The 23,499-nt window shown below is 39.2% G+C and overlaps 1 protein-coding gene across 1 annotated transcript in view; it reads left to right on the top strand.

The window, feature by feature from the left end:
- Positions 1–4,877: 4,877 nt before the first annotated feature.
- LOC121951205 (retinal-specific phospholipid-transporting ATPase ABCA4-like) overlaps positions 4,878–23,499 on the top strand; it is a 28,767-nt gene continuing 10,145 nt past the window's right edge. Inside the window, exons 1-12 of the mRNA XM_042497445.1 lie at positions 4,878–4,995; positions 5,225–5,318; positions 5,860–6,001; positions 6,228–6,367; positions 7,219–7,346; positions 7,544–7,741; positions 12,449–12,538; positions 15,092–15,329; positions 16,719–16,858; positions 17,482–17,598; positions 18,403–18,600; positions 22,126–22,331. Coding sequence (XP_042353379.1) covers positions 4,930–4,995; positions 5,225–5,318; positions 5,860–6,001; positions 6,228–6,367; positions 7,219–7,346; positions 7,544–7,741; positions 12,449–12,538; positions 15,092–15,329; positions 16,719–16,858; positions 17,482–17,598; positions 18,403–18,600; positions 22,126–22,331 — 1,757 coding nt within the window. The 5' untranslated portion in view covers positions 4,878–4,929. The remainder of the gene's footprint in view (positions 4,996–5,224; positions 5,319–5,859; positions 6,002–6,227; positions 6,368–7,218; positions 7,347–7,543; positions 7,742–12,448; positions 12,539–15,091; positions 15,330–16,718; positions 16,859–17,481; positions 17,599–18,402; positions 18,601–22,125; positions 22,332–23,499) is intronic.

Consider the following 23,499-nt stretch of genomic DNA (forward strand, 5'->3'; position numbering starts at 1 on the left):
ATTCAAGAAATATGTATTCATGATTATTATTATACATTTTAAATCAGGTTATATAAATGCCATAATGCCATATATAAAATATGTATTATTAATACAAATCATTAATTTTTGTTTTATTGTAGCACTTTTTTCAGCTTATTTCCTATTTCTTTTTTCTTTTGGTGAGATAGTGTCAGGGTTTTTTTGTGTAAGTTTTTATCATTTCCTGCCATTTTTTGTGATTTTCTTGTTAAGTTGCTGATTGCTCATTCCCTCTTTCCTTGTTTTTGAAAGAATTCGAGCCAATTTGCTCGTGTTTCAAAGGGTTAACTTGCCATCAGATAGCCTTTACTGACATTTAAGCTCTCTTTAAAGCCACCAGACTGTACTGACAAAAACAGTAATTATACCTCGCACAACATGGGAGCTGCTGGTTTACCGCTGCCTCAATCTGTTAATTTGTTTGTGTTATTGTCTGACTTTGGCGTATCTGAAGTAACCCTTTAAAACACTGAAGTCGCAGTATAATGAAAAAAATTAACGGCTGATGCAGTGATAGAGCAGCATCTCCAGTGCTCAGTGGGGTAAAGTTACTGTTTTCATCAGTGGAGTCTGGTGGAGTGGAGTTAAGAAAGTGCTATCTGATGGTGAGGTAAAGCAGTGAGGTTATTCTAAATTTAGCATTGTGTTTAACTGATATTGATTATTTTAAGTAGTTAAATTATTTAAGATTACTTAAATTTGCTTCTGCCCCTGTTCACAGTAGTGTATTTCTTAGCCTCTGTAACCATCCAACTGACTGTTTCTCCAAACTGATGGAGCACTGACTGACATCTACTGTAAGTTATACACTGACTGGATAAGTACCTCATACAGCCCTGCTTAAAAGATCTGTATGTGTCCCTTTAAGCCTTGAATTTACCTCAAGACGAGGGTAAGCTGTGTCTGTTGTACACACAGTTCACAGCAGGTTCATTGGTGTTAATGTCCCACTGTCAAGGCTTCAAATTCTCAAAACCTAATTACCCATGTCACCTGCTCCACCTGGCCAAGCTGCTCAAAAGAGTGACTCATTTCAGATGTGTGTGCTATGCAAAAACATCTTAATTTTTTAAGTATGAATTATTTATTTTTTATGTTTTATAGGTGTTTACCTGAAAGACATTCTTAAGTTACAATAATTGTGCAGGTAAATGTTACTCATGGACACTTTTTCGATCATTTTAGCTCTTCTCGTGATAAAACCTGTAACCCCTTCTCCAGCACAGGGCAGTCTCACTCCTCACCAGTATCCCTCTTTTCCTTTCCGAGCAGATATCCCCCTAATTCTGCCTCAAAATGGATGACTGTTGTCTTTTTTCTGCCTGCCGTGTTGAGCTGGGAGATTAGAGCAATCAGATTAGGAGTGCTGCTGACCTGCAGGCAGAGGAGAGAGAGTGGGCAGCTAGGAGTCACACAGAGCTCTTCTACCTTGCTCAATGTTTCCCACTACTTCAGCCGGTTTGTGAACCTGTTTCTCTCGATGTCGTACGACTTTTACATCATTCCATAAGAGGTAAGGATCTTTGTTCTTTTGTTGACAAAATAGGACGTGCTGTATGATCATGTAAGAGCTGACAGGTATGTGGTCGCTAATTACTGTTTTCCATCGCCTATAGCCGTAGAAACAGAGATCCCAGTAGGAAAATGTTTTTGCCCATCATGGCTTCTTGTATCTTAAACAAGCTGCGGTTTTTCAACAGCAAAACATTTCTACACGTTTCTGCCAATCTTGTGCAAAGAAGTCCTGCCATGTGTAATTGCTGTTTGAGTAATAAGGTGATTTCAGAGAAGTCAGACATAATTATAGCCTCCCGTTTAAGTCTCAGTCTTTGTCCTCTTGTTTTTCGAGACAAGTATTTATGTCCCTGCATCCACAGTCTGCCAGTCTGAGGTAATCTATTGGACATGTCATTCAGAACAAATTACTCTTCATGTCCGACATTCTCTGAGCTCTCTGCACACAACCTGTAGCTGTGATTACCATTTGTTTTGTTTTTTTTTGTTTTTTTGGTACTCAGTTCCAAAATTAATTTATGTTTTGGAATATGAAAGAGCAAGTACAAACTGCATTCATCAGTCTCATACCAGCTCATGTTTATTTGTTGTTAACAACAGTAGTACACTATACATTGTCCTCATGCTGTGTCAACTTCAAAGATAGATATGTAGACATTTATTTGTCCTTTGCAGAAAGGTTGCAGATTGTAAGCACTCTCTTTAATTTATCATTATCATTAACAATAATACATGACAATTAATCAATTAAGTAGATTTTAAAAAATATGTGAACTTTGTTTATACCAAACAATACCAAATGTGTTTTTTCTCCTAAATCAATCACAACAACATATAGCATCAGGCTTCCCACGCTTATGGAAAAAACCTGGAAAAGTCATGAAATTTCACAATCACATTTTCTAGTCCTGGAAAATCAGAATCAAAAAATGATTCATTGTCAAGTAGGCTTTCACTTACAAGGAATGTAATTAGATTTTTGATGTAAACATACAATAAAATAGGAAGAAACAAAAAAAATATAATAACAAAAAATAGGCAAAGTACTGCAAAACCTAAGTATTTAAATATGGAATAGAAAAGATTATAGTAGAATTATGGTAGAAATACTTTTAACAGTACCATACCATAACAAATATGTACAATATAGCTGTTTCAGAATAAGAAAATTGTAGTTTTGTGCAGAAATGTGCAAAAATATTAAGCAGGGAATTTGCAAAAGTTCTCACTAAAGCAAATATGCAATGTGCAAAGATAATAGTCCAAGGTGTGCGTTAATGTAACACGTGGAAAAGTAATGGAATTAGTAAAGATCATTGAAAGATTTGGAAAAGCACTGGATGTTTGTAATGAAATTGTTAATGTAATCTTACATGGATAAACTAATGTAACACAGTGTTAAATTTATTTTCTGTAGCTTTCTGTTGATGTAGCTCTAACACACGTCAGTGTGCCGTTTTGTTTACCTTCATGTACGTTTCTTCATTTTCTCCCCACCTTCTATCTTTTCTTCCATGTATGGCGGCTACCTGAAATTATGTTTTAATAGAGTTTGAATCTGACATGTTTAAAAAAACACTACGCAAGTGGGACAGGAAAAAAATCACTATGGGTCCTTGAAAAGTCATGGAAAAATTTTGAGATTTTGTCCATGAAAATGCATGGGAACCCTGGGACAGGGTTTCAATTCTGAATTAATCAATTATTCGATATCATCCCAAGTCCTTTTGGAGACTCATTGTGCACCATACAGCAATCATCAGATAAATAGCACACAATTAAACTAAAGTTGACAAAAACAGAACTAAAAAAAACCCCAAAAACATCAATAATAGAGGACTTTAGCATTATCATAGACTTATTTGCTATATGTCATTAAAGTGCTTTATTTATCAAATGGTGCTGCACACACACAGGTTCAGTTATTATGGAGCACATTTTGTTCAACAGTGCATCACTGGTAGGCAAAAATGATCTGTGAGCCTGGTTTTACTTTCCAGTTGAGAAAGTCTCTCCTTTTGCCAACATGCCTACACAACAAATCTCAAAGCTGGCAGTCTTTTGTTTTTACTTGAGTAGAGCGTGTTCTTTCCAAGATGTTTTAAGGGTGGTCTTTTCAAGGTTGTAGTCAAGAGGCCACCTTAAACAAATCCAAGCTAATGCTTAGACCAGGTACAGTCAAGTTTGAATCAAGGTCAGGTCCAAACCAAAGCCTGAGAAAAGTCTGTGCAGTTCAAAACCAGTGATACATTTCAGTGGCCTTTCTGATTGGGAAATGATAGATTTAATGAGTTTTTCATAGATCATAGGATTGATCTGTAGTAGTAGAAAGAGGTGCGACCTGGTCATTGTTTTGTTAGTCACAAAAAAGCCTCAAGTCCCAAGTCAAGTCCTAAACTTTGAGTTTCGAGTCCCAGCAAGTCAAAATGCACTCTTCAGCAAATGTAATGCCATTTTAACAACAGATTAATAATTTTAGACAAACATTTGCTCCTTAACTATGTTAATATTTGCCTTAACTTACTGTTCTTTGTGCAACTTGAAATGCCAAACAAAGTTGGAAGTTGTCGGATCCAGCATGTTTTCCAGATTGCAAATCGTTTTTTTGTTGACCACTGCTTAGTTTCTGTACAAGAGCAAAATTATTTTTAGTGTTATTTTTTCCAAGTGGCATTCAGTAACCTAACGTTAGTTTTTCATGGTCCTCTCCTGCAACTTGATTGTAGTAGCAGTAGTAGTTGTAGCATTTTTTATTCAGTTATCACACACAACACGGCTTACAATATACACTCTAACGCATAAGTATATATGTTTTTGATAACAGCATCAAGTTGGATGCTGTTGGATTGGTTCAAACAAAGTGAATTTGAGGAATTAAGTGTTGACTTGCTGGAAATATATCGTGTTAACACGAGTTCATTCAGGACATAAGGGGAAATTAATTGATTTTTGGCACACTTTTTATAAATAACACACTTTTTAATGTTTGGTTTTGGGGGGAGGTATCAAGTATTTTCAAGTCCATAGGCTCAAGTCCAAGTTAGGTTGCAAGTCTTATTTGATTAAGTTGAGTTATGAAACTTGTGACTCGAGTCCAAGAGCTAAAAATAGACTACAAAAAAAAAGGAATAACAACAACAAATACCAAAGGTAGACCATGAAGAGTAAAACATATATCTTAAAATGTTTTTAAAAAACATGCAAACGTTAGGTCAAAAACAAAATTCAAGTGGTCTCAATGCCAGACCCAAGAACTGTAGCCCTGGGTCTTTGTGGGTCTGTCTTGTCTGATGTTTTTGTAAGAAGTTAACTGAGTTTCATCACTGACGGACTTGTGTATGTGCAGGTTTGTCACAGTCTGATGACCCCTTCCAGGGGTAAAGCTGCGGAGCAATGAAGACAGGCTCTCAAATCCGCCTGCTACTATGGAAAAACTGGACCCTCCGCAAGAGACAGAAGGTATTATCATTTACAGGGTGGATGGGGTCTGACAAAATCTTTGAAAAACAATTCAGCTAATGCCATCCAATGAAGTAACTCCCCAAACAACAGCATCCAGCACCTTTCTGATAAAGTCCCAACACAAGCAGCAGATAATCATCTTTAGACTGGTGGGATTTGTTCCAGATCGGGGTATTGGTGTTTCATTGTTTCTTTGTGTTTATAACTCTCACTTGTTTCTGTCCAGGTCCGCTTCCTGGTTGAGATCTGCTGGCCTATGTTGTTATTCATTGGTCTGGTGTGGCTGAGGAAGGCCAATCCACTGTACCAACAACATGAATGTAAGAAAACACTCTGAACTAACAAGCCATTTTAGTTATCCCCTTAAAAATCAAGAGGCAATACTTATGAAGAGAATAAATTGCATGTTGACCTTTTTAAAATCACTTTACTAAAGGGGTCTACTAATACCGGTCATTAGTACTTAATGAGGCAGATAACTGATATTTGGAATCTATATGCATTTACAATAAAAGTGAAAATCTTTCCGTCAATATGTTTAATAAAAATTGAAACTTTCAACATCATATACAGCAAGTTCCCTGCATCTCTTTTTATAAACTCAAGTGAAACTTTAAATAAAAAACGAATAAATAAAAATAGCTCCCTGAGGTTTTATAAGGTAAAAGTTCGTCCTGCACTGACACTTTCCTTGCACTTTTTAATTAATTCGTTTTATCGGTGGCCAATTAAATAGCGCTGATAAAAGCGCTGATACAGATAATGGGCAGAATGCCAAATATCGGCCCAGATAATCAGCCAGGCCTATTATCTGTCGACCTCTATTTTACATGCCCTAAAATTTGTTGTCTGTTCTGTCAGGTCATTTCCCCAACAAGGCCATGCCTTCAGCAGGGATTCTGCCCTGGATTCAGGGCATCTTCTGCAACGTCAACAACCCCTGCTTCAGATATCCAACCAGAGGAGAGTCTCCAGGCGTTGTCTCCAACTATAACAACTCAGTGTAAGCCCAATCATAGCACTCTAACCTTTGAACCCTCACAGTACCAGAAACCTTATTAAACATTAATTTGTTGAATCAAAATCAGATCATTTTTGCCTTAGTGCTGATTACATATGGTGTGGTTGTACAACATTTGTTAATACAGGATAAAAGTCGATATAATCAAGGATAGTTACTAAATTGAACTATTTCCGTGTGATTGTGTTATTTCTTTGGCTTGTTTTAGACTGGCACGGTTCTATGCTGATGTCCAGGAGCTTCTGCTCAATGAGACAGAGGTCCAGCAGCTCGGCCGTCTTTGGCACGATATGTCGTCATTCTCAAACTTCATGGAAACGTTACGCAACAACCCATCTGTGGTGTCAGGTAAAGCTGAAAATGTGAGAAGTGGTTGAGACGGCAGCACTTCCCTTGAGTGTATAATGGTTAGTGAAAGCCTTTTTGTTTCCCAACGCTGTAATCAGAAGAGACAAACACTCTCAGTCAGTTAGCTTTTGATGTAGCTTTCTGGCCAAGATGTAGAGCCAAGAGTGGACATCATTTTTCTTGAGAAAGTTTGTTATCTTGATCTCTGATCTTTCGTGTTGTTTACACACCCTCTTTCTGTTGGTGTTTCATGTCTTGCATTCATCATAGCACTACCTCACTTTCTCTTTCATTTACAAGGTCTCAGTCTGACTTTCAGTGCCTCATTTTATGTGGCATTTTGCAGAACTAGTTTGTGTACATTGGCAGTAATCGTTCACCAACATTTGAGATGTCAGATGTCGCATGTAAACTCTTGTTCCTTTTTCCTGATTTTTTTGGTAACTAATTATCCATGCTATAAAAGCTTGCGACAGTTACACCACGATTAATCCACAATAAACTTCCTTTTTCCTTCACTCCTGTTCTTTTTGACCTCGTATTCCTTGGTAATATTCACATTATTGTCGTCATTCATACGCACAGGATTGTTCATAACCGAGCCTGAATCCCCAGATAAAAAGATTCTCCATAATATTACTTCAAAAGAAATTAACAGGACCTTTTGCGGGGATACGCGTATAAACACACATCCTCTTGCTCACTGGACTTTCCCTGAAACATCCTGAAGAATCCCTGCCAATCTGTCGTGCTGTGAGTCATTTCCTCTGTGCAGTCCAGCGCTTGTCGGGCCAATATTGTTTTTAGTGGCTCTAACCTTTCACTGTCTCTGCTCTTGATGTTTTGTCCAGGCCGTGGGCTGAAGATAGATGATATTCTGAAGGATGACGAGGTTCTCACGGCCTTCCTCCTGCGAGATGCCAGCCTCTCAGAGTCTGTAGTCTACCAGCTCGTCAATGCAGAAATACGACTCGAACAGGTGCAGTTTGGAGGGATGACAGATGAGCACTTTATTTTTAAAATGATGTTGAAGAAATAAGATATTTTTCATGGTGTAAAATCAGTTTTCAGAGGTCATTTTAATGATATTTGATGATTCTTTGAGACATATAACCCAATAAATCCAACATTTGACCTTTTTTATTCATTTTCCCTTTTTTTATTCATTTTCCCCAGTTTGCCTTTGGTATCCCAGACCTGCAGCTGAAAGACATCGCCTGCAGCCAGGCCCTGCTCGAGCGCTTTATCATCTTCCCCAGTCGCATGGGGCTCCACGGGGTCCGCAATGCCATGTGTGCCCTCAGCCAGCAAAGGCTGCAGAAGATAGAAGACATCCTCTATGCTAATCTGGACTTCTTCAAAATCTTCGAAGTGGTGAGTTGTGCTTTTTTCACTATGTCAATTAGTAAATGAAGCCTTTAAGACCTGCATCATCAGTTTTCTTGTGCTGCATTCAGGCACCTAAGAAAATGGTTTGATTTCTTTAAAAAACATAATGAGAAACTTGTCAAGAAATGTCGCAAAACTGCACAAAAAATAGTAAGTAGTGACAAGGAAATTATCTGAAAATTAGCTGGGGGGATTGTTAGATATTGTCAAAAAACAAGAGGAAAATATCCAGAAATGTAATGTGTCTCTTTATTATACATTTAAAATTATGTTACAGACAAAAACGTATTTTTTTTACACTTGAGGATTTTCTTCTTCTATTTTTTTATTTCTCTTTCTCTTGTTTTCTTATTTTCAGGTAATTTTCCTGTAACGTTTTACTGATTTCTTGATCATTTTTAGGTCATTTCTTGTTAAGCTGACCTTCATCCCATGTTTTTAAAAGAAATCAAGCTAATTTGCTCAGGTTTCAGCAGTGATATGTCATTCATATTTTATATGTGCCCGTATTGTCCAGTGTTCCTGACCAGCTTCATTACTCCTTTTGTAAAGTGGATGCTGTTTCTTACATCCCTTCTTTACTTTTGTTTTTACTGACATGGTAGTTATTATTTCCACTGAGAAATCCTCTGAAGGCTGTATTTGTTGGAAAAATTATGTCCCTCTTCCTGTCTTGGCAGACAGACTAATGTGTTTGTCTGTCTTTCAGTGCTTTCTCACTTCCCTCCCCCGTCTGTAGCACTTAGCTCCAAGGCCAGTGGTGCCCATTGAAGAGGTGCATCTTTGAAAACACCTTACAAATATATGATTTCATTTTTAAAAAACGCTCAGTAACTTCGGGTGTATAAAAGCGCATTTTTCTGGGAATATTTTTAGTGGTGAATTAATACGTATTTGGTGCACTGGCATTTTTAGCAGTGGCTGGTGTGAGGAGTTGGGGGTTTGGGGGGGTGAATACCACTTTTGAATAGTGACTGAAATGGCAAAAATTTCTAAAGTAAGTGGTGCGTTCTCATAAAACTTGTGGGTATGTCCAGTTTGTCCGACTTCTGTATGAAATTTTTCATTGATGTTGCAATTTGAGTCAGTTTGTGGACTTTGGCATTTTGTCTGTGGCCATCTTCCTTTATTTAGAGCCAGAAGTGACCATATTTAGACAAGAGGTTGCTGAGGGGCGAGGGGTGGATCTAAATTACAGACTGTAGCCATACGGACAGTCTTTAAATATGCATAGTTTTAAGCCTTAATAAAACGTAAATGGGTGAATTATATAAAAATCAACCCCTGTACAGATGTTATGAATGTTGAATTTAGCTATAGAGACTAAAACCTATGTTTGCACTAGGCTGTAAACATGTTTAATTCTGCTGTAAATTTGGGCATTTTAACATGGCGGTCTAGGGGGATTTACTCTGTTTTGGAGACAGCCTCAAGTTTTCATTTAATGAACTGCAGTTTTTGGCACTTGGCTTCATTTGACAGCCTCAGAGGATGCTCCTGATTAAAATCAGAGTTTTGTCCAGTTCAATCATCATGCAAATTCTGTTGGCTGGAAATACCAAGCTGGACCTTCTCACAGTTACAAAAGAGTTTACTAAAGTTGATACAGACATTCTAGATTGTGTACTCTCTTGTGATTGCAAATGTGCTCAGATTAGTGATTTTTTGTAGTGAATTGTGGCATGATGTCATGACTCATTGCTCTCTGCAGAGTTGCTGGTGATGCCAGGGCTGCATTTGAGGCCTGGTGGCTGATACTAGCGTGCAGGCGACTGTGCCAGACCTGCTCACTTGGTCACTGGCTTTGAATATATTATGGGCCATGTTTCAATTTTTTTTACACATTTATTTACAAAAAGCAAGAAACTATGAGATGACAGGACCACAAGTCACAGTCATCCTTTAAATGAAAGAAAAAGTAGTTTTATTTATTTATTTGAATTTACAGTGTCAGTATATTTTATAAAATAAAAAAGCATGAAGAGAATGCAAAAAAAACAACAAAATGTACTATATTTAAAGTCTTTTCCCCTTGACACCCTCCCCTTTCTTCTATAAATGTGTTTGGGTTCATCCTGAGTGAGTCAGGTGACTGGCTCAGGAGGTTGGCCTGGCATTATCCCTCTTGGCCTGTTTCTGTAATGGGCTTATCTCGACCCCGCCTTCAGCCTGTGAGGTATTCTGGAAGACGCGATGCTGCGTCGTCTCGTATAAATACATTACCAACATGTGTCAGCCTAAAGAGTTCAGCTGCCGGCACACCTGGTTATCTGCTTGCTAGAGAGACTGACTGCAACAGTAAGAGCATGACGGGGTTACAGTGTTGTCCATTACCTCTTTTTTGAGGACAAAATAAAGATTCAAAATCTGCATTTTAATAAAACATCCAGTAATGAATGAGTGAATGTTGGATTGATGGACTAAAATGACCTGGATCAACCAAATCCACAGAGCGGTTATTTACTTAGCTTGACTATAAAGTTATTAAATCAGTTTTCATTATGTATTTTAATGTGTTTATTTCCCCTTTCTTTTTGGTAATATCATAGATTTTTTTACCAAACCTGTCCATGTGTTTTTCCTTCCCTGCATGTTTTTTTGTGTTGTTTTTTCCTTTTCTTTAGATGCAATAAATATATAACCGTCAGTTTGTCCGTCATTCTGTCTATCCATCTATCCATCCATTATCTATTCCTGATTATCTTTGGCAGGCTGGAGCCTATATAATATTAATTAAATATTGTGTAAAATATATTATATTACAATAATGCAAAGATCTCTATGGTGTAAGTGATTGGAAACTAGCGACCCTCTTATGCTGGGACCACTCCAGTGGCAATACAACGACCCTCGACTTAAAGCGAATGTGGCCTGAAATTGCCCCTTCCCTACTTCTGGCGCCGTTGCTCAGACCACACCCATCTTTGAACCTTCATTGTGGTTGCGACTAAGCACCTGTAAAGTTTCATGACTGCATCTTACATGGTTTTGTAGCTACTGTGGCGACAAATCCTGTCCTCAGACAGCAAGACAGAGTACTTAAAACAGCTTCTGTGGTAGCTGCCACTAACAATAGGTGTCTCTAGGACCACATTTTGCCCTGATGACACACAGACTCACAAGATAAAACAACACCAGCCCTGCTGTTGTGGCCGGTAATTAAAGGCTCCAACATCCTTTCCGCTTCAAACGTCCACGGATAGCTGTGGTCTCGTGGTTCAGTTAATGGTACAACTGATGGTCCGTGTCAGCCCTCATCGGTAAAACGAGGGCTTGGAGGTGAGTTTGCTGTTCTCCTACTGCCAAGGCTGGGAGACAGTGAAACTGAATGATGCTGCTGGGTCTGGAGTGAATGTCACATATCCAGCTTAAAACTAACTTTACCATGGTTAGGGTAAAAGCAGCGTTTTGGACTGGAGCGAGAGACTGGAGCACGTGCAGTTGGCATGCTTGATATGCCTACAGTCTGCGTGGTAAAAAGAAATGGGCTGGACAAAGACTTCTGCATAAGATCTGTGTTTCTGGGGACATTTCATTTCACACTGACTAAAAGTGGACCCTACTACTTCTACTACTACTTCATACTTGATTAATACTTACATTAACAACTGATTTAAAAAACGTTAATTTAAAGTCAAACCTAAAGCACCTTGTAACTTTTGTTGAAGTATTTCTGAAACATTAAATATTCATGACCAAATAAGTAAAACAGTAAAACATATATATATATATACATATGTGTGTGTGTGTGTGTGTGTGTGTGTGTGTGTGTTACTGACATTCCACCTTTGTTTCCTGTGCAAATGAACATATTGGTAACATTTTCAGTATGTATTGGACAAATATAGCAGACAAACAATCCGTGACACATATACTAAGCGCATATGCAGTACTCCTTACTTTGTACTACCGTAGTGACATCTTAGTGGAGATCTGTGCATTTAACCCATTAGCACTAAGTTTAAAGCCCATTACCTTACTGACCTCCGCCTTTTAACAACATGCTACTCTCCTGACTCCTTTCTCTCCCATCTACCTCTCAACACCCTCCCTTCCTATTCCCTCGCTTTCTCTCTTTCCCCCCCACGCCGCCTCCCTCCCTCCTTCCTTCATTCATTGAAATGCAAGCGCGAGGAATGCAGGAGGAAGGATATCACATGTGCATGTTTGTCTTTGCATTCGGGGTTTCCGTATCCCTCAGCACCCTGCCCTGACCAGACCCTCTCTAACGCCTCCTGCTAATGGTTTCCCAAGATGAAGTCATTGACAAAGATTCAGAGGAAGCATGTTTCTATATCGAACAACTGTTAGATTTTATTTCATCAAACAGATCCAAATTGCGTGGCAAAAAAGGAAAGCCATATATACTGTGTGATGGTTTTCATTACCATGTTGCTGATTGTATCGTCTGGGTAAAGAAAGTGTGCAAAAAGTTTTTTTATTTCTTGAAAGTACTCAGTTTCCAGCACTTTAGGGTTGTTGTTTCACTGGTTTCTTGCTAGATATAAATGTGTCATCTGTCTAAGGTCATCACAGGACATGCCCTAAACAGAGCAGAGATGGTTTTGATACAAAACAACAAAGAAGAAACTGTGATTAACCTCTCATTTGATGTCTGTTCATCAAATTTTTTAAAACACTGTATGGATATTATCCACTGGAGTGATGCATCTTGTGACTTTGTCTCCCCAGATGCCGCAGGTTATGGACAGCACCTCCCAGGGGATTGACCTGCACTTCTGGGGTCAGGTTCTTAAGGCCACGTCGGAGAAGATTCAAGTTGTAAGTGCTCCAAAGTCCATCAATCCCTTTTACGTTCCCACTCCTCTCGTCTTCATCTCCTTGGTCCTGCAGGATCAGAGCAACCAGTATTTTTAGCGCTGCAGGAAACTCGCCTCTTCCGCTGCTCCCAGTTTGAGAATCGCTAACAGAGGAGGCTGAGTGATGGGCTCAACAATGTGGGGTGTACATGTGTGTGTTAACAACCTCCATGTGAACTTTACAAGTGCTGATGGGTCGTTGTAAGCTGACGTCATTTTTGTTTGAGGGTGTGTGTATGTGCATCCATGTACATTTATCCAGGCATTATTTTGTGTGTGTGTGTGTATGTAAGTTTGTATGTGCGTGCAAGCGTACGTGTATCTTGCATATCTTTTACACAGAGCTGAGCATGTGTATTTATCACTTTAGTTAATACACATTAAATGCAAATCAAATAGAACTGAAATGTAACACAGTAGGGAAGAATACAGTCGATGTAGAGAAATAGAATAAAACAGATGTTTTAGAAATATAGAATTTGATATAAAAGCATAGATATTCTAGTGGAATAGAACAAAACAGAATAGATATTGTAGATGTATAGAATCAAAGATGATAGAATACAATAGATGCTGTAAAGGAATAAAACAGAAGCGAATAGATTAGAAAAGACATTGTGGATGTATTGAAAAGAACAGATGTTGTAGAGTAATAAAAGAGAAGAGAATAGAATAGAGGACATACTGTAGATGTACAGAATAGAAAATGATAGAATAGAATGAATATTGTAGATGCATTGAGTAGAAAAAAAGATTACAACAGATATTGTAGAGGAATAGAACAGAACAGGATATAATAGAATATATTAGAATAGAGATTGTAAGTAAATATAGATATAGAAAAATATTTTGTAAAAGAGTAGCAAAAAATAGAATATTCCACACCAGAACGTATAGAATAGAATAGAATAGATATTGTAGAGGGATAGAACAGAATGGGAATGCATAGATTAGAATAGAACAGACAGTGTTTAGAATAGAATGGAATAGAGTAGAATCACACTGAATAGAGATTTTAAGGGAATTGAATAGATATATTAGAGATATAGAAAATATATTGTAAAAGAGTAGAAAACAATAGAATATATTCTGCACCAGAAAGAATAGAATATATACTTTTTCCACTAATCTTGGTATATGCATTTATGAACTGCACCTCTACCAGTTAGTATAGTTACGTAATACACACAGATCCAGACGTGTGAACACACAAAGAGACAGAAGCGGACAGAACGACGGGGACTATGTTGTGTGTTTCGGCACGTTCGCTGTGTGTCCCAGGGGAGGCGTATCCCATCGTCACCTTAGGCAGGGTGTGGGAGAGAGCGAGAGAGGGGGGTCGGAGGGCCGAGGGAAAAAGAGACATTCCTTTGAGGTGACACATCCTGTAGGTGGGACCTTCGTATCACCGTGGTGACAGAAAGGCGAGCCAAAGGCTCTCATTACCCACCTCTCCCTCCTTTTGATTTGGTGTGTTTGTATAAAATGATAAATAAGGGAGGAAAAGGGAGTGAGTGAAAAAAATCAGGCGTGTTGCACGTGTGTGTGTGTGTGTGTGTGTGTGTGTGCGCGCACACGTAGTAATGAATAATTTTCATCACTGACCTCTGAAACCAGTTTATCAGTGTTGCATTTTAGTCTACATTTTAAATTTCATGGGGATTGTAGAGCTGTGCTAATAAAAACAAACTACACCTAAAATCTGATCCCTTATGAGATCATCTAAATCATTTCCCAGATTTAAGGACATTTTAGGTTGATTTCACTATAATCTGATTTTATCTTTCAGAAGAAATAAAATTACTGGCGGCCTCTTCGCTATTTTTTTAGAAAGGAAATGATACACACCGCGGAGAAATGCACTGGAATGAAGCTATTTTTGTTTCATCAATAGGAGGATATTTAGTCCATCCGCAGACTATCCTCATAATTTGAGGAGAGGCGTCTGTCCAACATGTTTGCTTATCTTTCAACTATTGTTTTCTAGTGATGGTTTATGTTACACTGTTCACACAGTATGAGTGAATGTGACGGACATAAATACCCCACCCTGTAGATAATCATCCGACAAAAGGTCAAATAGCTCAAGGCTAATTATTTACACTTTATAGCAATACCAAACATTCATTCATCCTACTGGAGATAGATTTGACCCACCATGATCTCCAGACACAGGTCAAAGAATATGACAGTAAAGGGGGCACATAAACTGACTAGTGTGGTTCCTGTTTATCATTTTTTGAAGTAAATTAGTTGTAATTTGAGATGTATCGTGGTGTTTTTGTTGTTACCACATCAAGACACCTAATTTAAAAAAAACAGGGATTTTTATATCACACAATGAAATTTGAATGACCTGTGAGGCACATCGTAAAAAACAGGTGAAAGTGGAAGGAAGGCAAACCTGAACAGATATACTTTAAGATGTTATGGATGATCTTATGTAGGTTTTAAAACTTTATCAAGTCAGTAGGTAAGTTTTTTTTTTAACTGGCCCTCTGTATGACTTTTCCAGCTGATGGAGCGGGAGAGCTCTCAGGAGCTCCTGAAGGTGGTTTACTCTCTGTTTCAAGCCGGGGGTCCTCCGACGTTCACCAAGCTGATGTCCAGTGTGTCGAGCCTCTTCTGTGGATATCCAGAGGGAGGCGGCTCCAGGGTCCTGTCCTTCAACTGGTATGAGGACAACAACTACAAGGTGTTTCTGGGGGTCAACGGCACCAAGAACCACAACTACGTCTATGACAACTCTGTCAGTAAGTGAAGGGGTGTTGAACTGTGTAAAGCCCCTTTCCAATGTACAAAAAAGCCACCAATAGCTGCTAACATCTGGCTTTTGTCGTTAATGGTGAAAGTTACAAAGACATTCACTCCTGAAAAAAATGACAGTGTCACGGGTATTCATCAGTTCCAGCTCTGATCAACTCTGATTGGCATTGATGGAAATACGACCCTTGTGTGCAAATTTGCGAATCCTAGGATAGCAATGACATTACCGTCATATTAGTCTGCACAGACTTTGAGAGGGAGACTGAATAATTTCCGGTGCGTCAGAGTTGTGTACACAGCTCTTGTCTACTGGCAATGGGAGAGGAGTCTGTTGCCTATTTTAGTGGGTTTTCATTTTAAAAACCTGCATATTGATAAAAGGGGTTTCAAAGTCTGAATTCTATAGCATATGTTTGTACTATATACCAATACAGTATATAGTACATACCCTGCTGTAGATACAGTATAATTTGTAGTATTCTGTTTTTGCAGTCATTATACAGGGCATGTAATACATTTTCCCTTTTCCCTTTATTTACCAATTTAACATATGTATCTTTCATTATTTTAACTGTCAGTACGAATGATTTTTTTCTTTGTGTTATCATGTACTTTATTGTGATTTTATTGGGTTTTTTAGATAATTCTTTGATTATTTATTCATTTTTTTTACTGTTGAACACTTCTATCTGGGCTTTACAGTTGGACCAGCTTTATTTTTTAAAGAGTCTTTTAAAAGCACATTAATTTATAATGTTTAATTGTTTTGTTAATTGTGCAATTAAAAAGTAAACTTTATTGAAAAAAAAGTTAATTATACTGCAACTTCTGCTAAGCTTCAACAAGGGAGAGCAAAATGTTGAAGATTTAATTCCTTTTATAATATTTGTTTGTTTCCTGAAGGATCAGAAATTAATTGGAATTCATTTCCTGCTTTGAGCAGCCTCTCTATTTCTGCAATATGGAACAATAATCCCCCGAAACAGCACAATCATCACTAAAATTTGCATACTGACCATCCTGGAATATTTAAATTTTTCACATTTTTAGCACTTTATATCGAAAAACCTGTTCAGAATTGATAAAAAGCATTTAATTGGCTCACAGCTTGGATGTCACAGCTTTTCTTACATTTCTTCAGTTGTCTTAGTCTGCACAAGAGCTAAACCAATCAAGTTTATCACATACTATGAGTTTGGAAATCTGCACCATAAAGCCATTTGATAAATCAGCATCTTCACTGATAGAATCTGAATGCTACCCAGATGTGGAGGATATGAGAAAGTTCAATAAGATGTCTTATCGCTTTTCTTTTGTCCTGTTCTTTATCTTTTTTTCATCTAATCTCACTTGTTTCACAATTCCTCCCCTTGTAGCTCCCTCCTGCAACGCCCTGATGCAGACCCTGGAGTCCAACCCTGTCACAAAAATTGTGTGGAATTCAGTCAAGCCCCTGCTGATGGGAAAGATCCTGTACACCCCCGACTCCCCTGCCGTCCACAAGATATTAAAGAGTGTAAGAGAGACCACCTCCAGCCCGACCCCTCACCTCTCGCTCTCTCTGTTTGTCTCTCTGCTCACTTTCTCTCTCCATCTCCATTTCTTTCACCACTCTGCGTATCTGTTTTTAATGCGTCCGAACCCCCACCCTTCTTAGGAATGAGCTGACTACCAAAGAAGAGGAGGGTGGAGGGACAGGGGGAGCAGTGTGAGGGGAGAAATTAACAATAAATTGAATGTGAGGGTGCAGCAATGAAAGGAAAAACAGAATGTTTTTCTGTCTGTCACATCTCATTCAGTCGTCCTGACACAACTTAGATCAATGTCAAGAGGAGTTTTTGCTAATGAGAGTTAAACGACCTGCTGTGGGAGAGAAAACGACCTAATGTGGATGTCTACTCATTTATTACTCATGCTCATGCTTTAAAAAAGGATTGCAGTTAAGATCAGGTTTTACAAGTCTCACTGATGTTAACTATCTGACACTATTTTCTACAATAGAAGGACTTCAAATAAAATCATCAGGTTTTGTAAGTGTTGTTAACAGCACATGCCAACAATCATCAATTTACATCAATGTGCATTGATTTGTTATAGTGTTTATTTGTGCTGATTTGTGTATGTGTGTGTGTGTTACAGGCCAACACAACATTTGAGGAGTTAGAGAGGTTACAGAACATGGCCAAAGCCTGGGAGGAGTTGGGGCCTCAGCTCTGGGCTTTCTTCAACAACAGTGTCCAGATGAACATGATCAGGGTACAAATCCTGCACATGCACACACAGATGCGATCATGTATGCAATTTTGTGCACACCCACAAACAGTAATATCCATTACAAAATTCAAAAGAATACATACTTGACATCCCATCGGGCCTTTTGCTTGAAAAAGTTGACACCCTCCCTGAGCACAAAACAGAAGAAGCTTGTATTTAAAGGTCTAGTGTCTAGGATTAAGTGACATCTAGTGGTGATGTTGCAGACTGCAATCAACTGAAAAGTCTCCTGCGTGCCAAGCAGGCGATAAAACTATAGTTGTCCAAATGGCCCTGTTTAGAGACAGTGTTTGGTTTGTCCATTCTGGGCTACAGTAGAAACTACATGGTCAAATCTGTGGAGGAAAATTCGCTTCATATGTAGATATAAATAGCTCAGGCTGAGGTGACAAAAACATAACAATCTTAGTTTCAGGTGATTATGAACTAATGAAAACATAGTTATGAATATTATTTATATCTCCCAATATATCCCTTTGTTTTTGCAACTTGGCTTGGACTATTTAAAAAATTGCAAGAAATTAGTAAATTTGGAAAAAAAAAAGCTTACATTTTTATGTTGGCTCTACTGCTGTTTGTCCAAGTTTTTAACATATTTTCAGGTTATTTCCGTGTACTTTTTGCTATTTTTGGGTGATTTTTTCTGAAGTTGCTCAATGACCTCAAACTAAGTTTTTGAAAGACATCAAGCCAAATTGCTCAGGTCTCTAAGGGTTAACTCTTCCATATGTAATATGTATATATTACACGAATAAACTAACTACACTTCTGCCTCAATCACTGCAGGACACTCTGAGAAACCCGACAGTGATGCATTTCATGGACAACAGTCTGCAGGACACTGACTTTTCCACCAGACACATTCTTAACTTCCTGCACAGCGGTCCAGAGGACCAGAGGGAGGTGGGCATGCCCAACTTTGACTGGAGGAACATTTTTAATATCGTTGACCAGATAGTACGCACGTTCAACAAGTATGGAGAGGTAAGAAACACAATACTTTATCTGATCTTTGTGTCTGTCTTGTCACTGTTTGTTTTTATGCCTCTGTGCTGGTAATAGCCATGGCCAGAAGCATGATGTTTTATGGTTGTCCATTCGTCGGTCGCATTCATCCATGAATGCAATATCTAAAGGACGCCTTGAGGGAATTTCTTTATATTTGACACAAACATTCACTTGGACTCAACAATGAACTGATTAGAATTTTGTGGTCAAAAGTCGAGGTCCCTTTGACCACGCTTCTGTGTCATTTTCGTGAATGTGATATCTCAAAAACACCATGAGGGAATTTTCTCAGATTAGTCACAAACATTAACTCAGACAAAACGGTCGACTGATTAGATTTCAATGCTCAAAGGTCAAGGTCACTGTGACCTCACTGTCTCCTCATTCTCATGAACTTGATATGTCAAGAACACCTTGAGGGATTTTTTTTTTTCAAATTTGGCATAAACTTCCACTTGTACACAATGATAAACTGATTAATATTTGGTGGTCAATGGTCATGGTCACTGTGACCTTGCATCTGTCTCATTCATGTGAACGTGATACCTCAGGAACACCGTGAAGGAATTCCTTTGAATTTGGCACAAACGTCAAGGTGCACTCAACAATGAACTCATTAGATTTTGGTGGTCAAAGGTCAAGGTCACAGTGACCTTGCATCCATCTTATTCTCGTGAACTTGATATGTCAAGAACATCTTCAGGGATTTTTTTTTTCAAATTTGGCATAAACTTCCACTTGCACACAGTGATAATCTGATTAAAATTTGGTGGTCAAAGGTCAAGGTCAGGTCACTGTGACCTTGCATCTGTCTCATTCTTGTGAACGTGATATCTCAAGAACACCATGATGGAATTCTTTCGAATTTGGCACAAACGTCCAGTTGCACTCAACAATGACCTGATTAGATTTTGGTGGTCAAAGGTCAAGGTCACAGTGACCTTGCATCCGTCTCAAGAGGGCCGTAAGGAAGTTTCCCAAAATGTGGCACAAACTTGAACTCAAGAATTAACTGATTAGACTTTGGTGATCGGAGGTCAAGTTCTAGTTTTCTTCTTCGCCCCGTTCACTATTTGACAAAAGTTGCACATTCCTTAGGACGAAATGTTCAGCCTTTTTGTCAGACCAACTCTCAGCACTCCAGACAGGTGCATCAGTCTTCCAGGTCTGCTCCCAGGAGATTGCAGCCAGGCCTCTTTGAAACAGAGCAGGCCACTTAGCACGGCCATTGAGCCGCTCTCCCGTCCTGTAGGCTGAAAGGTGGGGAGAACAAGCCCGCTGTCACCCCCCCGCTTCGCTCTCATTGTGGAGCCAGTGATAAAGCGGAGAGTAGGTGGGAGTGAGTCACCCCCCTCCATGAGCTCAATGCTGTTTTAGTGTATGGCCCCGCATTGAAACAGACCCCTGCGCCTGCGAAATAAAAGAGGGCAAATCACTCTATCCATCCTTCACGCCTTCCCTCTCTCCTCTCTGGGCTGATTTAAAGGGGGCAGGGGTTGCGGGTTTTGGAGAGAGCCCTATCAGTACAGGCATCTCAATCTGTCCTTTGTCTCCAAGTTCAGCATCGAGACCCTTCAGAGCCTCACAAACAAACCCAGGAGGTTTAGCCAATTAGATATAGCTGTCAGCTAGCATTGGGCCATAGGATCACTGCTGCAGTTAGCATTAGGCCCTCTCACTCTGTCAGGGGTATGTTTCTCACACTGAAATCCCGCTGGAACATGTGTATCAGTGAGGGTCTTTCTTCTCTGCCCATCTCTGAGTGAACATGATTGTGCTGTGGATGTATGGTCCCCGTAAAGATGAATGGGAAGTGGTCTCTCCTCTTTCTTTGCGCTCTCTCAGGGTATTGTACAGTAATGTGAATGGAAACATTAGACACGGTGTACACAGGGATGTGGGGGTTAGAGAGCAGCGTTTGAGTGTAGGGTGGGAGTTTCACATGGCAATTACGCGTGTTTCATAGAGAGAGAGAGCGTGTGTGTGCATGTGAGAAAGTGGGCCCAACTGTGTGTGTGTGTGTGTGTGTGTGTGTGTTTGTAGCGTGGATTTGTGCACATGTGTGCTGAGACACAAAAGTGCATGCATTTGCTTAGCTGCATGGATAAGTGTTTGTGTGTGTTGCTGCAGAATGAATGTAGTAGCTCAGATTTTCCCATGTAACCAAATCGTATCAGTGAAAGATGGTTATGTTAAAAGGATACTTTGCTGATTTTCAACCAGCTTTGTGTCACAACAATGTGAGTAGTATGTGCCAGTGAACTGCGGTAAACTTCCATTAATCTATCCAGCACCCAGATCTCCCTGCTCATCGCTCAGCTCACATTTTTATGTTGGCTCTACTGCTGTTTGTCCAACTATATATTGTACTTATTTGTATTGAAGTGGGCACCCATACTGTTTCCTGTATAATAAAAATGGCTGCCATGTTGTTTATGTTGGAAAAATGGACAAGTGTATGTCACCCACCAGCAAGAGTGTTTATTGGTTTGGTGCAGCACAAGGCATCCTAGTGGTTTTTCTGAATTAACAAGATAACAGCAGAATTTTTAAATTAAAACATTTTTCAGGATTCTGGGTTTAATATCTTGTTAATTCAGGAAAAACAGGGCAATCATTTTTAATTCTCAAGTGAATGCAGGGCCGGCTCTTGGCATAGGCGATATAGGCGGTCGCCTAGGGCGCCATCTGCTGGAGGGGCGCCGCCACGCCGCCAGTCCCCCTTGGTCTCGAGGGAAAATAATAATAAAATAATATTTTTCTATGCCCACTGGCGCCCTCACTTAGTGTTTTCTGTCTAGAAAAAAAAATATATTAACATTACAAATAAATAAACAGTGACATGTTCCTAAATTATGTGTGAGCACATGATGTGTCGTTATTGGGTGCGGAGGTGCAGGTTAGGGTTAGGGCGCCTAGGGCACCAAATTGGGTAGAGCCGGCCCTGAGTGAATGTATTACGCTTTCTAATTTTTGCCAATGCTTAATAGATTAATGTACAAACTGTACAAAATGTACAAAACTTTGACTTAATAAAACAGCATAAATTTATGTAAAATACATGATTTCGTGTCTCCGGCTTCCTCCCACAGTCCAAAGACATGCAGCTCAGGTTAATCGGTGACTCTAAATTGCCCTTAGGTGTGACTGTGAGTGTGTGTGGTTGTTTGTCTATATGTGTCGGCCCTGCGATGGTCTGGCGAACTGTCCAGGGTGTACCCCGCCTTCCGCCCAATGACAGCTGGGATTGGCTCCAGCCCCCCCTGCGACCCTTACGAGGACAAGCGGTTACAGTAAATGACTGACTGACTGACATGATTTCGTAAAGGAAACATCTAAAGACTAATAATCTGACCATTTAATCCCATTGTTTTTGCCACTTCACGTTTCTGTTCGACAATGGGGACATATTTTGGGCAGGACCTACATATGTATACATGCAAGTAAATTGCCTTAGCACTTGTAACATCGTCACAACACTCTTTTCTCCTCTAATTACAGTGCATCAATCTGGATAAATTTGTGGCTTACACGGATGAGTCTCAGATGAACCATCAGGCCTTGTACCTGCTGGAGGAGAATAAGTTTTGGGCTGGTGTCGTCTTCATGGACATGTATCCCTGGACCACAAGTGTACCCCCGCACGTCAAGTACAAGATCCGTATGGACATTGATGCAGTGGAGCGCACCAACAAGATCAAAGACAGGTCAGTAAAAGCTGTGTGGAGTGTTGTTTTGGTACAAGGACTGCCAGACATTTTGTGCTTGTGACCCCCAAAGATAAAGTTAAGTGTCTGCTTTGACTCCTTATCACAAGTTGTATATGTCTATGTTTTCGGGTTGTCTGTTCCATTCTTGTGAACGCAATATCTTAAGAACGCCTTGACAGAATTTCTTCAAATTTGTCACAAATGTCCACTTCAACTTAAAGCTGAAGTGATCAGAAGTGGTCAAAGGTTGAGTTGATTGTGACCTCACCTGACTCATTCTTGTAAACTTGATTTCTCAAGATCTTCTCGAGGGAATTTCTTCAAATTTGAACATCCACTTAGACTCAGTGGTGAAATGATTGGAGTTTGGTGGTCAAAGGTCAAGTTAACATGACTTTGCATCCATCTCATTCTCATCAAAACAATATACAAGAACATGTTGAAGGATTTTTTTAAAATTTGGCACCAACGTCCACTTGGACTCATCAATGAGCTGATTAGAATTTGGTGGTAGAAGGTCACTGTGAACTCACAAAACATGTTTTGCTTTTTTTTTTAAACCAAAATCAATACACAGATAATTAAAACATTTCACACAAATATCAAATAGGATAAAATTATAAAGTTGTGACATCTGATAGATCCTGTGTGCCGTCAAGGGGGGAAGATATGTGTTAAGCATTCATGTCTTCAGAGAAATAGATGTAAACTACATCTGCACTCAACAGGTTTGCAGCGACATACAACCATGAGGCAATAATCAAGCTGAGCATTGAGGGATTTTTCTTTCTAACTTCAGATTGCTTTATTTGAGCAACAGTCAAACAGTCATGTATTCCACAAGGAAAAATACTGAGATGTCAGGAAGATGAATGTATTTGTGTAGCAAAACATGTTTTTTTTTTCTATCCATTTTATTGTGTAGATACAGCTTGCCAATCCTATAAGGGCTGCAGTTTCCCAAAAACTCGGTAGAAGCAAATTTATCACACAAAAACATAGGTTACTAACATTTTATTAGCAAAGAAAAAAATCCAATTCCAATCCATTTCATTGCAGCCGGCTGGTATGCATACACACAGGGGTGTAGCAGAATCCAACCAGTAACGTTAAGACTACCAAATCACCCCAACAACCTGCCTTTCCTTCATTTTTTCATGTGGTT

The sequence above is a fragment of the Plectropomus leopardus genome, chromosome 12 (genome assembly GCF_008729295.1).
Source record: "Plectropomus leopardus isolate mb chromosome 12, YSFRI_Pleo_2.0, whole genome shotgun sequence".
In the NCBI taxonomy this organism is placed as follows: domain Eukaryota; kingdom Metazoa; phylum Chordata; class Actinopteri; order Perciformes; family Serranidae; genus Plectropomus; species Plectropomus leopardus.